At 38.2% G+C, this 15322-nt stretch overlaps 1 protein-coding gene across 2 annotated transcripts in view; it reads right to left on the reverse strand.

Annotated features, from left to right (window-relative positions):
* Nucleotides 1-15322, reverse strand: part of Fs(2)Ket (Importin subunit beta Fs(2)Ket) — a 277390-nt gene that overhangs the window by 86339 nt on the left and 175729 nt on the right. For both annotated transcript variants that reach the window (XM_090388864.1, XM_090388863.1), the window contains exon 16: nt 13266-13409. In XM_090388864.1, coding sequence (XP_090244990.1) covers nt 13266-13409 — 144 coding nt within the window. The remainder of the gene's footprint in view (nt 1-13265; nt 13410-15322) is intronic.

Below are 15322 nucleotides of genomic sequence, written 5' to 3' on the forward strand. Positions count from 1 at the left end.
TAAGCCAGAGTTAAGTAACTTCGGACAATTATTGTTAATTATATTCTATAAAAATGTTTTATAACACCCTATAAACGTATACAAACAAAGTAAAAAGGTTTTTTTTTTTTTTTTTTAATTACATGAAATTTAACATAACTGAAATCTTAAGGATTCATTTAGCAGCATCATTTAGCAGCACAGAATGAAATCACAAAATCCCATAGTTTCATTCCACTACATGGCTAATGCTAATAGCACATACCATAACAGGAAAGGGACCCAATAATGAGTGCAAACAATACAAAACAATATATTATTAATTACACTTAATAAAAATGTTTTATAAGAGCCTTTAAACTTAGGCAAACAAAGCAAAAAGTAGAATTTTTTTATTTTTTTTTTAAAACATGAAATTCAACAAAATCCTGTAAAGATTCATTTAGCAGCATAGAAGCATCCTTTGCTTATGTCACACTGTCCTTATGTCACTAGCAGACTGCAACCTGTATTTATAGTGTTTTACTGCATACCCATCCCAATATTTTACCAAACTGTAGAAATACCACTGGTACAGGAATAACAACAATAAAATTGACACAATAATCACTTCAAGAATTTAACCACAATGTTGCTATAACAGACAGAAATATTTTCAAAATAATTTTTAAAAATACACTTACTGCAACCTGACCCACACTTTTGGCACATTGCTGCAATTATGCTTCCGGTACTGCATGCAAAGAAATATGTTTCTTAATCAGTCTGTTTCCTGAAGGGTTCTAGTGCTAAATATCTGTGTACAGTGTATGTTTGATAAAAAGAAAGGTCGGTGACCAAATGATAATGTTGTAAATAAATGTAGCAAAGTCACTGGAGATGAAGGCAAAAATGGTAACAGTTAATGTGTAGTGGTGAAGTAATTATAATAGTCAATATAATGACCACCGTCATTCCATATATGACTAGTAGTTAACTTAATATCCTACATGTATTTATACTTCTGTGTTTTATTTTGAATGTTTCAATGACCTAAAATTTTTCTTTTATGACAGACTACTTAATTTTGAGGAAGAGGAAGCATACCTCAAGTGGCATCAAGTGACCTCCAATCAATAAATAAAGACGAGAAATTCGTGTAGTTATCTCTGGTAATAGAGCATTACTTATGGCTCATGAAAAAAATGGAACACAATTTATTTTTCATAGCTCAGGCTTAATTAAACAGACCCATCTATGAAACTTATATGAAAGATCAACAAAGTTTGAGACAAAAAATATAAAAATGTTTTACCGAGCTTTCAACAGTTATTCCTTTTCTTACATTTAGTTCAATACACTTCTCATCTCTTCCACCTATTTTCAAAATACTGCAGAAAATGCCATCATTTGAGAGAAAATTTAATGTATCTCAGGTCATGTTTGTTAGCTACGTTTTTGACAAAGTGTCAAGCTTCTTTTTGGAAACAATAAGTCACAACATTCAAAATCTGGCCCATAAGGAAAGTGGGGATCTGTTCTGATGCTTATCACATGTAGTGTTTACTGAACAATTACAGGCTGTGTGGACTATTACATTATTGTGACAGAGCAGCACCATCAATATTTTCATACATCATGAAATTTAAAATCTGGCAACTTTCTGATTGGCACTTCATTGTAATATTGTCCAGACATGGACAAATATGATAATCATATGCTCATCAGTGACCACACCTTCATTGGATGGAGGGGGGAGGACATGCTTCAACCATGAACTTTGTTCTTTTCATTCAGGATCGTTGCAGTGGTAAATCCAAAATTCATTTCCAGTGTCTATTCTGCTTAAAAAAATTTTTTTCATTATGTTGCTAGGTGTTTCTGAGGCAAACATAGACACTAACTGTAACCCACATTAGGTTGGACATATCACAAAACACCACAATTTAGACACTGTGGTGTTTTGTGATAGATCAACACCACAATATCTAAAGTGTGGTGTTTCGTGATATGTCTAAATGCCCTTTTAGAATGATTTATATGCCTCTATAACAAATTTACTGTTGTAATTCATCTACCTTCAAGGAAGACAGATGCTGTAGTAATCAGCCAGCAGATAAAGTTTTGTTCATAACTATGGGCCCGCTGTCTAGACTATACTTGCCTGGCTGAATGTTCTCTCACACTCAGTATTGCTGTGAAGAATTGTTAAAATGCTGCCAAGCATGACTTAGAATAATTTGCTATAGTTCAAAATTCCTTGCGCACTTGTCATTTCCACAACCAAGGACCACCGTATAAATTCTTTCATAATAGCATCTGACAGGTTTTAACACTAAAATTAACAAACTGATGCTGCACAACAAACATATTTGTTTCTTTATCTTTAACTATGCAGAGAAGTACGGAAAACCAGTGCTCAAAAAACTTGAAATTTGGAAAATGCACTGCCACGATGAAATTTGTTCTACCTTGGCAATTATAAGTACATTTTTCAATGGAAAATTGTGCACCATATAGTGACATGCAGAAATAAAGCACACCTTTGGCCTATGACGAAGTCAAAATCATCCTTCTTGCTTCAGTCGGTCATGGTAAATCAAGTTCCAGAGTAGAAGCGGAAGATTTAAAAACTGATGGCATAATAAATTTACACACATAAAAAAAAAAAAAAAGTGAACCCCAAACACGAGAGGTATTAGAACCTATAGTACTTAGTACCGTGCTTGGGTTGGAGGTTGAGAAGACGAAAGAAGATATTTGTTGACATTGGACTTGAACTTCTGTAGATAGTAATTTTCAGGAAATACTTATGAAGGAAGGTTGTTCCAGAAAATGGCGGTTGAATGAATAAATGAGGAAGATGAAAAGTTGGTTCTGTGGGTTTGAAGTTGGACAGAAAATGGATGTTGGCTGGTGGCAGCACGTGTTCGGACTGTTTTGAAAGAGAGAGCAGGAATTATAGAAGCCAATTCAGAAGAACAGTGCCCATGGAAGTATCTGCAGAAGAGGCATGCAGCAGAAACAGTATGTCTATGAGACAGAGTGGAGAGACTTTGTTAGAAATGAATCATTAATTAACCTAACTGCCCTCTTCTGAAAGGAATCAAGAAGCCTGAGAGAGGTTTTGGGGGCACCACCCCAGATGTGGGAACAATATTCCATGGCAGGGCGGATTTGCGATTTATACAGAGTGAGCAGCTGTTTGGAAGAAAAAGTAACGCGGAGAGCGAAAGAGAAAACCAAGGTTTTTAGATGCAGTGGAAGCAATACAAAGGGTACTAGGAAAGTTTTGCAATATGACACAACAATGAATCACAGGAAGCTGCTTGTTGCTGCATGTTAAGACATGTTCATACGTGCATAGTAGCCGCCGCGCCAAGTCGATGGGCTCAGCTATTCATTAGTAGTGAGAGTGTAAAGTGCTTGCGATGGCATCGTGGTCACGAAATGAGATAAGGACAGTTTTGTGGTATAATTTCGTGCGTGGTTTAACCACAGACCAGTGCTTAGAAGAAATGACTCTTGCACTAGATGATGATTGTCCACATCGTACAACGATATTCAGGTGGTATAGAGAATTCCAAAGGGGAAATTTCACTCTGGAGGATTCTGAGAGGCCGGGAAGGCCACGAACGTCAGTTACGGAGGAAAACGTTACTGCTGCGAGGAAAATGCTTGACGAAAACAGGCGAGTGACCTACCAACAGATAGAGGATACTTTGGGCCTAAATGCACCAGCAATTCGTTCGATTCTGCAAGATCATTTGCACGTGAAGAAACTTTGTTCTCTCTGGGTGCCGCATCAACTGACTGAAGAGCAGATGACACGACGCGTGACTTGGTGCCGGGAGATGTTAAAAAAGTTTGATAAGGGACAATCTCGGTATGTGAACAACATCGTGACAGGTGACGAGACTTGGCTGTACTATTACGATCTGCCGACCAAGGCTCAAAACAAAGTTTGGGTCTTTGATGATGACAACACACCCGTAATTGTCAGAAAATCCCGATCTGTAAAGAAGAAAATGATAGCTGTATTTTTCAAATCGAGTGGAATTGTGGAACGTGTCGTTTTGGACACGCAGAAGACAGTCACAGCTAAATGGTATACTGAACAATGCCTGCCTAAAGTCATTGGATCTATGAAGAACCTGCGGCCAAAGTCAAGAATGGACACCTGGTACCTCCATCACGATAATGCTGCAGCTCACCGCGCCAAAGTCTGCACCGAATATTTGATCACGACAGGACTGAAACTTCTCGAGCACCCTCCCTACAGTCCGGACCTTGCTCCCTGCGACTTTGCACTGTTCCTGCATGTGAAAATGAAGCTAAAAGGGAGGCGGTTTTCCAGTGATGAGGACCTTCTACGGGCTTGGGACAATGAGTGTGCTTTACTCCCTAGTGAAACTTGGCAGAACTGGTTTAAAGATTGGTTTCGGAGGATGGAGAGGTGTATTGAATGTAAAGGAAATTACTTTGAAAAAATTAAATAAACAAAGCTGTATTGCAAAACTTTCCTAGTACCCTTTGTATTTGTAATGTGCTTGTGCCAAGAGAGATTAGAAGTCAGGGTAATCCCCAAAAGAGATATCATTTTGCCTAGAAATCGGAATGTCACTAAAGATAAGCATAGGAGCAGAAGAATCCTTTTTGCGAGATATAAGACAAGACTGAGTTTTAGAAGGGTTGAAATCAACTAAGTTCTCTTTGCTCCACTGGAGAATTACCTGAAGATCGGCATTTAAGGAATTGGTAACAGATTTTTGAGAAGTTGAAGCTGATTGGGCAGGACAAGGTTTCTCAAAATGGAAAGTGGAATGCAATGTGCTATCATCAGCAAAACTATGGATAGGATTTCCAGTCAATGGAAGAAGGTCATTAATATACAAGAGGAAAAGAGTGGGGAAAAGAACTGAACCTTGGGGGACACCGGCATTAGTGGAGAAGTTAGAAGACAGAGAGCCATCTACCATCACCCTCAGTGAGCGATCAGAGAGAAAGCTGGATAACCAATTACTAAAAACAGTTGGCAAATCGTAAGATGGAAGCTTGTTTAGAAGACCTTTATGCCAAACACAATCAAAAGCCTTTAAGATGTCAAGAGCAACTACTTGTGTTTCACCGAACCTTTCCATCGAATTAGTCCATAAATGGGTAACATAAGCCAGAATATCACCAGTGGATCGACACTGACGGAATCCATACTGGCGATCGTTGATCAGACGGAAGGTTTCTAGGTAGTTTAAGAGTTGGCGGTTAATTGATTTCTCCATTTCTTTAGAAAGAGAAGTAATTGCAATGGGACGATAATAGGATGGGAGAAATTTGTCACCCTTTTTAGGAACTGGCTGGATATGACCAAATTTCCAAGCAGAAGGAAAAACACCTTTGGAATAAGAAAGTGAAAAAAGGTGGCAAAGAATAGGAGTAAGTTCAGGAGCACAGGTTTTGAGAACAAGTGGAGAAATACCATCAGGACCTGGAGCTTTCTTAGCATCAAGATTCGTCAAAATCCTTTTGACGGAAGACCATAGGAGGCATTGAATGGAGCATGTTGGGAATGGTGGGAGGTGTTTCACCAAGATCATTAATACATGAGCTGGAAGAAAAATGGGATGCTAGCAGGTCAGCTTTATCCTTGGCTGAAGTGACAACAGAACCATCTGCTTTGGACAGAGGTGGGAGCAGAGATGAGCAAAAGTTGCGGCCAATAGCTTTGGCAAGAGACCAGAATGCTCGGCTACCATTAGGGCAAGAAGCAAGTTTTCTGCTCTTAGCCTGTTCAAACTCTAGTTTGGAGTGATTAATAACTGCTTTACAATTGTTGTGAGCTTTGGTGTAGGCAGAAAATGAAACTGAAAAATTAGAAACAAGCCAATTACGATATGCAACGTTCTTCTCTTGAACAGACTTAGCACATTTGTTGGAAAACCAAGGTTTAGATAAAGGACGAGATTTTAAAGTGGAGTGCGGGATAAAGGATTCCATTCCTGCAAGAATTAATTTCACTGACACGATCTGAGCAAACGTTGACATCAGAAGTTTTGAAACAGTAATCCAACCAAGGAAAAGAAGTCTCGCAGGTCATCCCATTTTTAGCATTAGCATTAGTAGAGGCATTTGATGCAAGAAAGCAAGCTTACGCAGCATCAGCCAAAAAAAAAAAAAAAACCCCACTTCCACTTCACCCCTATGTTCATTCAAAATACCTGTCCAGCTGAGCCTTAAACTTATTTAGGCTATCAACCTCCACTACAAGGGATGGAAGTCTGTTCCACCAACCAACCACCCGCTGGCTAAAGGCAAATTTCCGCACGCCTATCCTACATCTGTCTTTCCTCAATTTGAATTTGTGCCCTCTCAGGTGATTATTCTGAGCTAGAGGAAGAATCCCATCAGCATTGAGCATGCTCAAACCATTCAAGGCTTTATACACCTCTATCAGATCACCTCGCTGGTGCCTAGTCTCCAGACACTGTAATTTGCAAAACTTAAGCCTTTCTTCGTAAGAGCACCCCTTTGTTCCATTCGCTAATCTTGTTGCTCTTCTCTGTACTCGTTCCAGCAGCTCTACATCCTTCTTGAAATGAGGCCTCCAGACCTGTATACAGTACTCTAGGTGTGGCCTGACCATTGCCTTATACAAGGGAATAATCACCTCCTTATCCCTGCTGGAAAAATTCCTGTATATCATTGACAATACTCCATGAGCTACTCTTGCAGCCCGTCTGCAATGCTTAGGGAACTTCATATCTGCCTGCACAACCACCCCCAAGTCCCTTTCATTCTCTACCACTGTCAGTGTAGTACCACAGAGTTGATACGTTGCTCTGGGGTTGCTGTTTCCCATGTGTAGTACTTTACATTTGTCAATGTTAAACTTCATTTGCTACCTCTCAGCCCATCTGCTCAACCTTTCCAGATCCTGTTGCAGCAGCATAGTGTCAGTAGTGTCCTTGACAACCCTGCCTACCTTTGTATCGTCTGCAAACTTGGACATTAAGCTTGATATACCATCATCAATATCATTTATAAATACAGAAAACAATAATGGACCCAACACCGAGCCCTGAGGGACTCCACTAATAACATTAGTCCACGATGAGCAGTGTCCATTGATTACCACTCTCTGTCTTCTCCCCCTCAACAACCCCTTTATCCATAGCAGTAATTTGCCTCCAATGTCACACTGCTCCAATTTGTGTAGCAGTCTTCCATGTGGAACAGTATCAAAAGCCTTTCTAAGATCCAAGTATATAATAACAAAGCTATTCCCTGCATCCAGTTCCTTTGTGACTGCATCATAGTATCCAATCAAATTGGTCAGGCAAGACTTCCCCTTAACAAAACCATGCTGTGTCCAAGCTATAACTGAAGTCTTGTCTAAATGATCCTTCAGTGCTTCTTTAACCAGTGCCTCCATTAATTTTCTTGGAACGGAAGTTAAGCTCACAGGTCTATAATTACTTGTGTCAGCCTTTGATCCTCCTTTGTGAATTGGGGTCACATTTGCACATTTCCAGTCTATGGGTACCTCCCCTGAGTCCAAGGAAGCTCTCATAATTATGGCTAAGGGTTTGCTTACTTCCTTTGCTGCCTCCTTTAATATAACTGGATAGATCCCATCCACCCCGGGTGCATTTCTTGTGTTTATCTTCAACAGTTTCTCCTCCACTTTACTCCCAGTTATTTCAAGATTCTGTAGCTTACTGCTACAGTTGAATACACCTCTGGCATTCCCCTCGCCGAATAACTCCTCATGTGTGAATGTCGATACAAAATATTCATTTAGTTTGTTAGCTACCTGAGCCAATCTGATTCATCCCCTTCCTTCTAGAGTTTACATAAGTAAAGAACTCTTTGCTGTTTTTCTTTGCATCCCTTGCCAAGGATTTCTCGTAATCTGCCTTCGCCTGCCTAACCTCCTTTGTAACTTGGTTGCATATCAACTTGTATCTATCATAGGCTTCTGTGTCATGTGTTAATTTGTAAGTATCCCATGCATTTTTCTTCTCTGCCATATGCCTCATTAGTTCATCTGACATCCATTTTGGCCTAAACCTTGAACAATATTTCTTAGTTGGTATGTAAAGCCTAGTAGCTTCCAAGATAAGTTCTTTGAATGCTTCCCATTTTGAATTTGCTGTTGGTAACATCATCAGTTGGTCCCACTGTATAGAATTTAAATACTGTCTCAGTCCATCGTAGTCGCCTTTACGGAAGCAATAACCCTTCCCTTTACCCCTAATGGTAGTTACCTCTTTGAGTAAATCCCACTTCAGCACACTGTGATCACTGCCACCTAGTGGTTCATTTATCTGCAGATTCTTAATGCATGAAGAATAACTGCTGATAATCAAATCAAGAGTATTACTCCCTCTAATTGCCTCCCGAACATGCTGATGTAGAAAACAATCATCCAATAAATCCACAAAAGCCCTGCTAGTGTGTGAGTGACCAGCCCCCAAATTCCAGTCGATATCTGGGAAATTAAAATCTCCCATTATAAGACTCTCTGATTTACTGGCCCACTCTATTTCCCTGTACAGTTTCTTATTATACTCATCAGAGTCATTAGGCCTATAGCACACTCCTACTCTCAATTTTGATCTCCCAATGCTTATGTCACACCAAACTGACTCAACACTGCACTGTCCAGCGATGTCGACTGGCTTCACTTCCTTGGTTTTTATGTGTTTCTTAACTAATAGCATAACCCCTCCCCCCCCTTCCTATCCTGTCTATCCTTTCTGTAGACGTTGTACTCCCCAAATTCCAGTTCTGCATCCCTTATATCTGTGTGACACCGCGTCTGTGATATCCCAACAAATTTTGCATTCTTGTAATGCCAAACAACACGAGGTTGGGAACAGCCATGAGATAAAAGTTCCATTGGAGAAGAGACAATCACCAAGTTGTGATCTGAAGTGCCTAAAGGACCTCTCACTTCCACTGTGTACTTAGAAGGGTTGTTTGTGAGAAAAAGATCAAGCATACTGGATGTATGATCATGATTGTCCAGTATTCTTGTAGGTAAATGAACAATCTGTGCTAGGTCATTAGTAATTGCAAAAGCCTCAGCATTTCGACCTGCTGGGTCGGTGTGACTAGAAAATGGAAGCCAGCTGGAATTGTGAACATTAAAATCACCAAGGAAAATTACCTCACTGTTAGGAAAGTTGGACTGGAGAAAGTCAAGTTGTAAAGAGAGGAAGTCAAAGAGCTTCAAGTGATTAGTGGAGTTGGGAGAATGGTAGAGACAACAGTTGAATTTGACACAATGAGGTAGAGAAATTTTGAGTGAGAGAAGATCAAAGAGAGGAGATTCCAAATTGCCAAGTCTCTGAAAGGGAATATCAGAACGGACATATGCACAAGTACCACCTTTGAGGCAAAAGGAATCATACAGCGAATAATTTGGGCATCTGAAATGAGCAGTAGTTGAATCAACCGATAACTGAGATTCTGTCAGAAAAAGTACATGGGGTTTGGTAGACTGCAAGTGGAAATGGACATCGTTGAGATTAGAATTGAGACCACGTATATTTGTGAAATGAATAGGAAGTGCTTGGGAGGTTTAGATCTTTTCGCAAATAAGCTTGCTCTATTAGTTTGACAATTCATGGTAAGAAAAAGTGGGTGGGTCATGCTGTATGAAGTAATGAAATTTTTGGATATGGCGTACACGTGGTAAGAATATACCCAGATCCTTGACATAACGTGGCCTCGACAATGCTCCCCGCATACACACTACTCGGACTCCCTCCAGTCAATATCTGGCAGAGGAGAGGTAGCAAGATTATACACTAGCTGATTCGGAAGCCTCCTAGAGAGAGTTACCAATAGGTTCAGTCCGGTGTACTAACTAGCGGCCGCTAGTTAGTACACCGGCCGCTAGTTAGTCCGGTGTACTAACTAGCGGCCGGCCTGCGAACACCATTTTAGAGCTGTACCCTTGAAATATAAGGAATATTGGATCTCGCCACGACATTCATCATAACCTCAAAAGTAATCAATCATACTGCATGATGGAAGAGATAGGGAAGGGTTGATCGGAACCTAGCTCTAGAGACTAAACGTGGGTTGCACCACTTCAAGCCTCCAATAAGCAAAGTGATGGTATTTCACTGGTTGATGAGTCATCTACCACCTACCATCTGCTTCATAATAAATCTGCACATAATATTATTCAATGTATTTAGGAGTAATGATGCCAGTACATGGAGGTGAGGTACAATGGATTGAAGGGTGTATTCGAATTTTCAAACATTGGCATAACATTTTGCAATTCATAAATTCTTATTCTTGAGTTCAATTTGTCTTCTTTCATAACCTTTGGATAATGAACTGGATTTGAACATCAGCCAGTGTCACTCACCAAATACCACTTATACTTTTCAATTTGATAACTGAAAAGTGCTTGTATGACTATTCTCACCAGCTCTAAAAAGAGCTGTCAGATGTTGCCACTAATCTACAATAATTCAACAGGTGTGTACATAGATGCTACAAAATATTTCTTACTTTAGTGGTATGCATCAGTTGATATTGTAAATTTCCACCAAATATTCATCCATTTTCCCAGAACATCCTCTTCTCAGTACACAAATCAATAAGATGACAAAGACAGCTATCACCACCAAGTGCTCAATGTCCTACTTTAATATCCTTACTACTCCAATTAGAAGGCCTATCATAAGGCATTTTTTAAGGCCTATTTATAAGGTATATCTACCCTTTTCATGAAATCGAACAGTAAAACTTTTCACTGCATACACCCCTATACTACATTTCCCACCATTTTCAATGGTTACGTAATTTTATTTTATTTTTTGCCCTTGAAATACACGCATTTTTGATTGCACTCAGTTGAGTTTTCATACCTTAATGCAATGCAAAAAGTTAAATCATTAAAAACAAAACTGATGTGAACAGTAACAAGTTGTATCTACTTTTTTTTTTTTTTGGTAGTTATTGGCACATCGGCTTCTGTGGCCATAGTGCACCTCCCAAGGTTTTTGCAGTACTTTGATCCAAGCCCAAGGCGGGATTCGAACCCGCGACCTTTGGGTTGCCAGGCAGGCACTTTACCTACCCGGCTTGTATCTACTGTACCATATTTTTGAACGTGTAGCATTTCATATAAATAAAATATTCTCTCAAAATGGACAAAATGATTCTGAACAATTTTTTACTCTTGTCATTTATTTATTACCGATTTTAAACGTGATATTTAAGTAAAATAAAGCAGAAATTAGTACAACTTACCTATATTAGAAAAGTGCAGCAGATCCAAATCTCAAATAATTAATTTTAATAGCATCTATTACAAAATTTTCAGTACAGCAAAATGAACCCCCTAAGAAATTAATTGTAACAGAATTTTGCCATATATATTTTTCACTATACTATTCATGTAAGGTTTCTCTTATATTCTGCAAAAGACAAAAACTGAACTGCTCTTTTTGTACTGAGACTCAGCATCTGGAAGTTAGAATGCTGCCATATTTTGAAACCAGGATAAGCATACCAGAAAATCATGATAATAACATTATATTGCTGAAAAATCTTCAACTCTTAAAACATTTGCTGCAATGGGGAGGGAGGGAGGGGGAGAGAGAGAGAGAGAGAGAGAGAGAGATGATGTTTCTGCCTTTTTAAAATAAAGTGTACAATAGCTGTTGGATTGGTTACAATAGGCACCAAAATCACCCAACCTCATACTTAGATTACTTCAAAATGGGGTTACATGAAATCCATGGTTCATTCTATGTGTATCTAGGCAAGATGAACTGAGAAGTTGCATTTTGGAAGCTGTTGAAACCATTAAGAATATTAAGGATTCACATTCTAATTGCTGCATTGAACAAAATGGAGGTCCCTTTGAACAGCTACATTAGATGCATTTAGAGGTTTATATCAGATTCTTTTTAATTTTGTTATTCATGATGAATGTTTATTACCTTGGTAAAACTTTGAGAAACTACAGAAATTTTTTCCTTATTTTTAGCTGTACAGTATGCACACATTCCTTTGAGTTCAATCCATGTCCTATGTTTTGAAACTAAAATAACTGAAAAATAAGTTCAGATCTCTGAAAGCCATATAGAGCTTAGGATCATCAGAACTCAAAAATAAAACTGATACCTACTTGTGTGTTTCATCAGATTCCTGAAGAGGAAATAATCACCATGGGCCAGTGGTTTCACTCCTGGAATCTGCAATTTCTCAGGGCAGTAACTGCTTTATTGGTCTTGTGTACAGGAGCACTGTGATGAAGAAGCAAGACACCTTATGTCAATTTCCCCTCTTATCTGTTCCTTTATAGGCCTGTCCAAACATTTGAGAATAGTAGCATAGGCATCCTCCAGTAATTGTTTTTTTTTTACATGGCATGTAGTCTACAAAAGACTTCCTCCCATACCCCAAAATAGTGGCCATGATCTTCCTGGTGGAGAGTTCAGTACCAAATGTTTGGGCAGTGGTGACCCATAGTGTTTCCAGATCCCAGTAAGGGAAAGGGAACTACCTTTCTTCCCCAGTTACATTTCTTGAAAGAAACCATTGTGGATCTACTGTCATGTATGCGCAAATTTTCCTCACAAAGTTGTGGCCTGCAATGTTTCTAAAGCAGTGTGAGCTTTCTTGGCACCTAACAAGAAACTAGCCTTAGGCAAGGCCAAGTGTTCACAGAGGATGGTCAACAGTGACCTTTCAGAAATATTACATTATCTGGCATAGATGCTTTAATATGTCTATCCTATATAACTAGATCTTCAATTTTTTTTTTTTTTTGGCCCATTTTCTAGTCATGTTCTATTGATTCTCAATTCCATTAAACCAAAATTTTACCTGACATTCAGAAAGTGCAGCATCACCATATACAGCTTTCACTTGTCTATGAATAACTTTTGGTCTATTGTCAAAAATTTAATGATGGCCTGATGCTCAAATTTCATGCTATTCATGTTTCCTTTGGATATGATACTTTAAATGTTCTGCTCTTCCACACTTCACTGCAATAAGCCAGAACCGCACAAATAAGATAGATTAGTAAGAGTATAATAAAAACTAGCACGCGTGCACACACTATTTATAATCAAGGTGGATAATTTACTGAATGTCCCCTCTTACTTCATATGAGGTAAAATTATTCAGAATTTGCATGTTTAATTATTTTATAATTTTTATTAAGTCTTAAATCACATTCAGTAATTTTAATTGTCAACTGAACAAAATTATCACTTTCCATAATCACTAAACAAAATTTTCTTCTTTTAATATAAAAATTATCATATTACCTTTTCAACTTGAGTCTGTGAAGCTTGCATAAGTGTTTGTAGTACTATGTCCAAGTATTTCCTAAATTCTGAACCAACTGCTAATGCTATATCACCAAAAACTGATAAAATTTGTGGTTTTACTGAACGATGTACAACTGAATTCTGAAATAAAAAAATTTTTATTTTAAACATGTTAATTTTAAAAATACCGTAAATGAATTTTTATTATCTATGTTTCAGAAATCCAAAAATATCTCACAAAATTATTTGCTTATACTAATTACTGGCATACAGAAACAAAACACAAAATGCTATTAACTGGATACTTTCCTGAGATTTGTTCATATGAAGTTCAACTTGAAAATTTCGAAGTTGAATTTTACTCTTACAGACACTAAACACACTATATATAATGTAGCAGTAGTAATGGAGGCATGTGATGTAAGAAAGGCATGTGATGATCTTATCAGTCAAAAAAAAAAAAAAAATTTCACACATTCATTCCCTCTAAAACCAGAGACTGCGTCTGGAGGGATGGGATACACTTATATAGAAAGGGTGCAAGCATATTTCCTGATGCTATTGAGACACTGTTAGGGGGATACACAGACTAAAAGATTAACCGTAGCAGCAGGCAGAGGAAAAAGTGATACATGCATTGCTTCTCTCGAAAGAGCAGCAGCCTAGAAAGCAAGTTGCTGTAGATTTCCAGGACTGCTGGGAGTAATAGTGAAACAGGTGCATGTATACTTAAATCTACACCAATGCTAGAAGTACACTTAATAAATTTGATGAGTTTGAAGTGCTGGTCAAGACATCAAAGGTGGATATTATTGGGATATCAGAGATGTGGTGTCACACAGATATAAGAAGTAAAGAATTGGAATTTGATAAAGAATTGGAACAGTTGGTATGTTAATTTGGGATTACTGCTATCCATGTGCAGTACTTTCAAAATTTTAAACCTCAACTGCCATTCCCCAGCCCAACCACCTAATTTTCTAAATCAATGCAGTTGCATACCATAATTACTGTCATCAATCATATCATCTGCAAACTTACACATATCTTCATCAATATCATTAATAAATACAGAAAACAACAACGGGCCCAGCTCCGAACCCTAGGGAACTCATCAGATTAACATTAGTTCACGAAGAGCAGTGTCCATCGATAGCAACTGTCTTCTCCCACTCAATCATCCCTTTATCCACAGCAGTAATTTGATTTTAATCACACATTGCTCCAATTTGTACAGCAGTCTATTGTGTGCAGCAGTATCAAAAGCTTTCCTGAAATGCATGTATTGATCCTGTTAGCACTTTCGTTTCTCCAAATTCAAACCCCAGTTTGAATTTTTGCCCCTTGGTTCAAGGTACATTTAACACAGTTAAATTTTCATCTTTATTCATTTTCTTATACCATCATAGGGCTTTATAAATTTCATTTAGAAACCCCATAAGATACCTAGATCTGTAGTTCACATACTTTTAAGTTTCTCTATATATGGGAGAACCATAACCAATCTCACTAAGTGTGCTTCCCATCTTTTCAAGAAGCTGGATGCATGCTTTTTTGGGTAGCATCTATACTTGGGCATAGCATTCCTAATCACAACTGCTTAATACAGCGGAATTATAACCTCCCTATCCCTACAAGCAACGGTTTGATGTCATAAATCAATTAGAACCACACAAAATAATTTCTAAAACAACTATTATGCATTAGTATCTACTCACTTCAAAATTGGTTTGGGACTCTGCTAAATAACTTTAAGACCACGGAGAAATCACTGCAAACAAAGAGTAAAATATTCTTTGTTATCATGGTGCATGAGTGAGCTTAGAGTTTTGTGTGGAGGGTAAACAAAAATTCACCTTGGACATAGACTGAGTTTATTGAAGGATATGATACAAATATTGGGAGATCAGATTTCTCTGAATTTCATTGAGTCAGAATTTGATTTAATTTTTATGACAAAATTTACAATTCTTACCCCCCTCCCCCAACATTAGCATTATTAGAGGGATATGATGCAAGAAGGCAAGCTACAGCATCAGCCAAAAAAAAAAAAA

The sequence above is a fragment of the Mastigoproctus giganteus genome, chromosome 14 (assembly GCF_048544385.1).
Source record: "Mastigoproctus giganteus isolate SK-2022 chromosome 14, ASM4854438v1, whole genome shotgun sequence".
NCBI lineage: Eukaryota > Metazoa > Arthropoda > Arachnida > Uropygi > Thelyphonidae > Mastigoproctus > Mastigoproctus giganteus.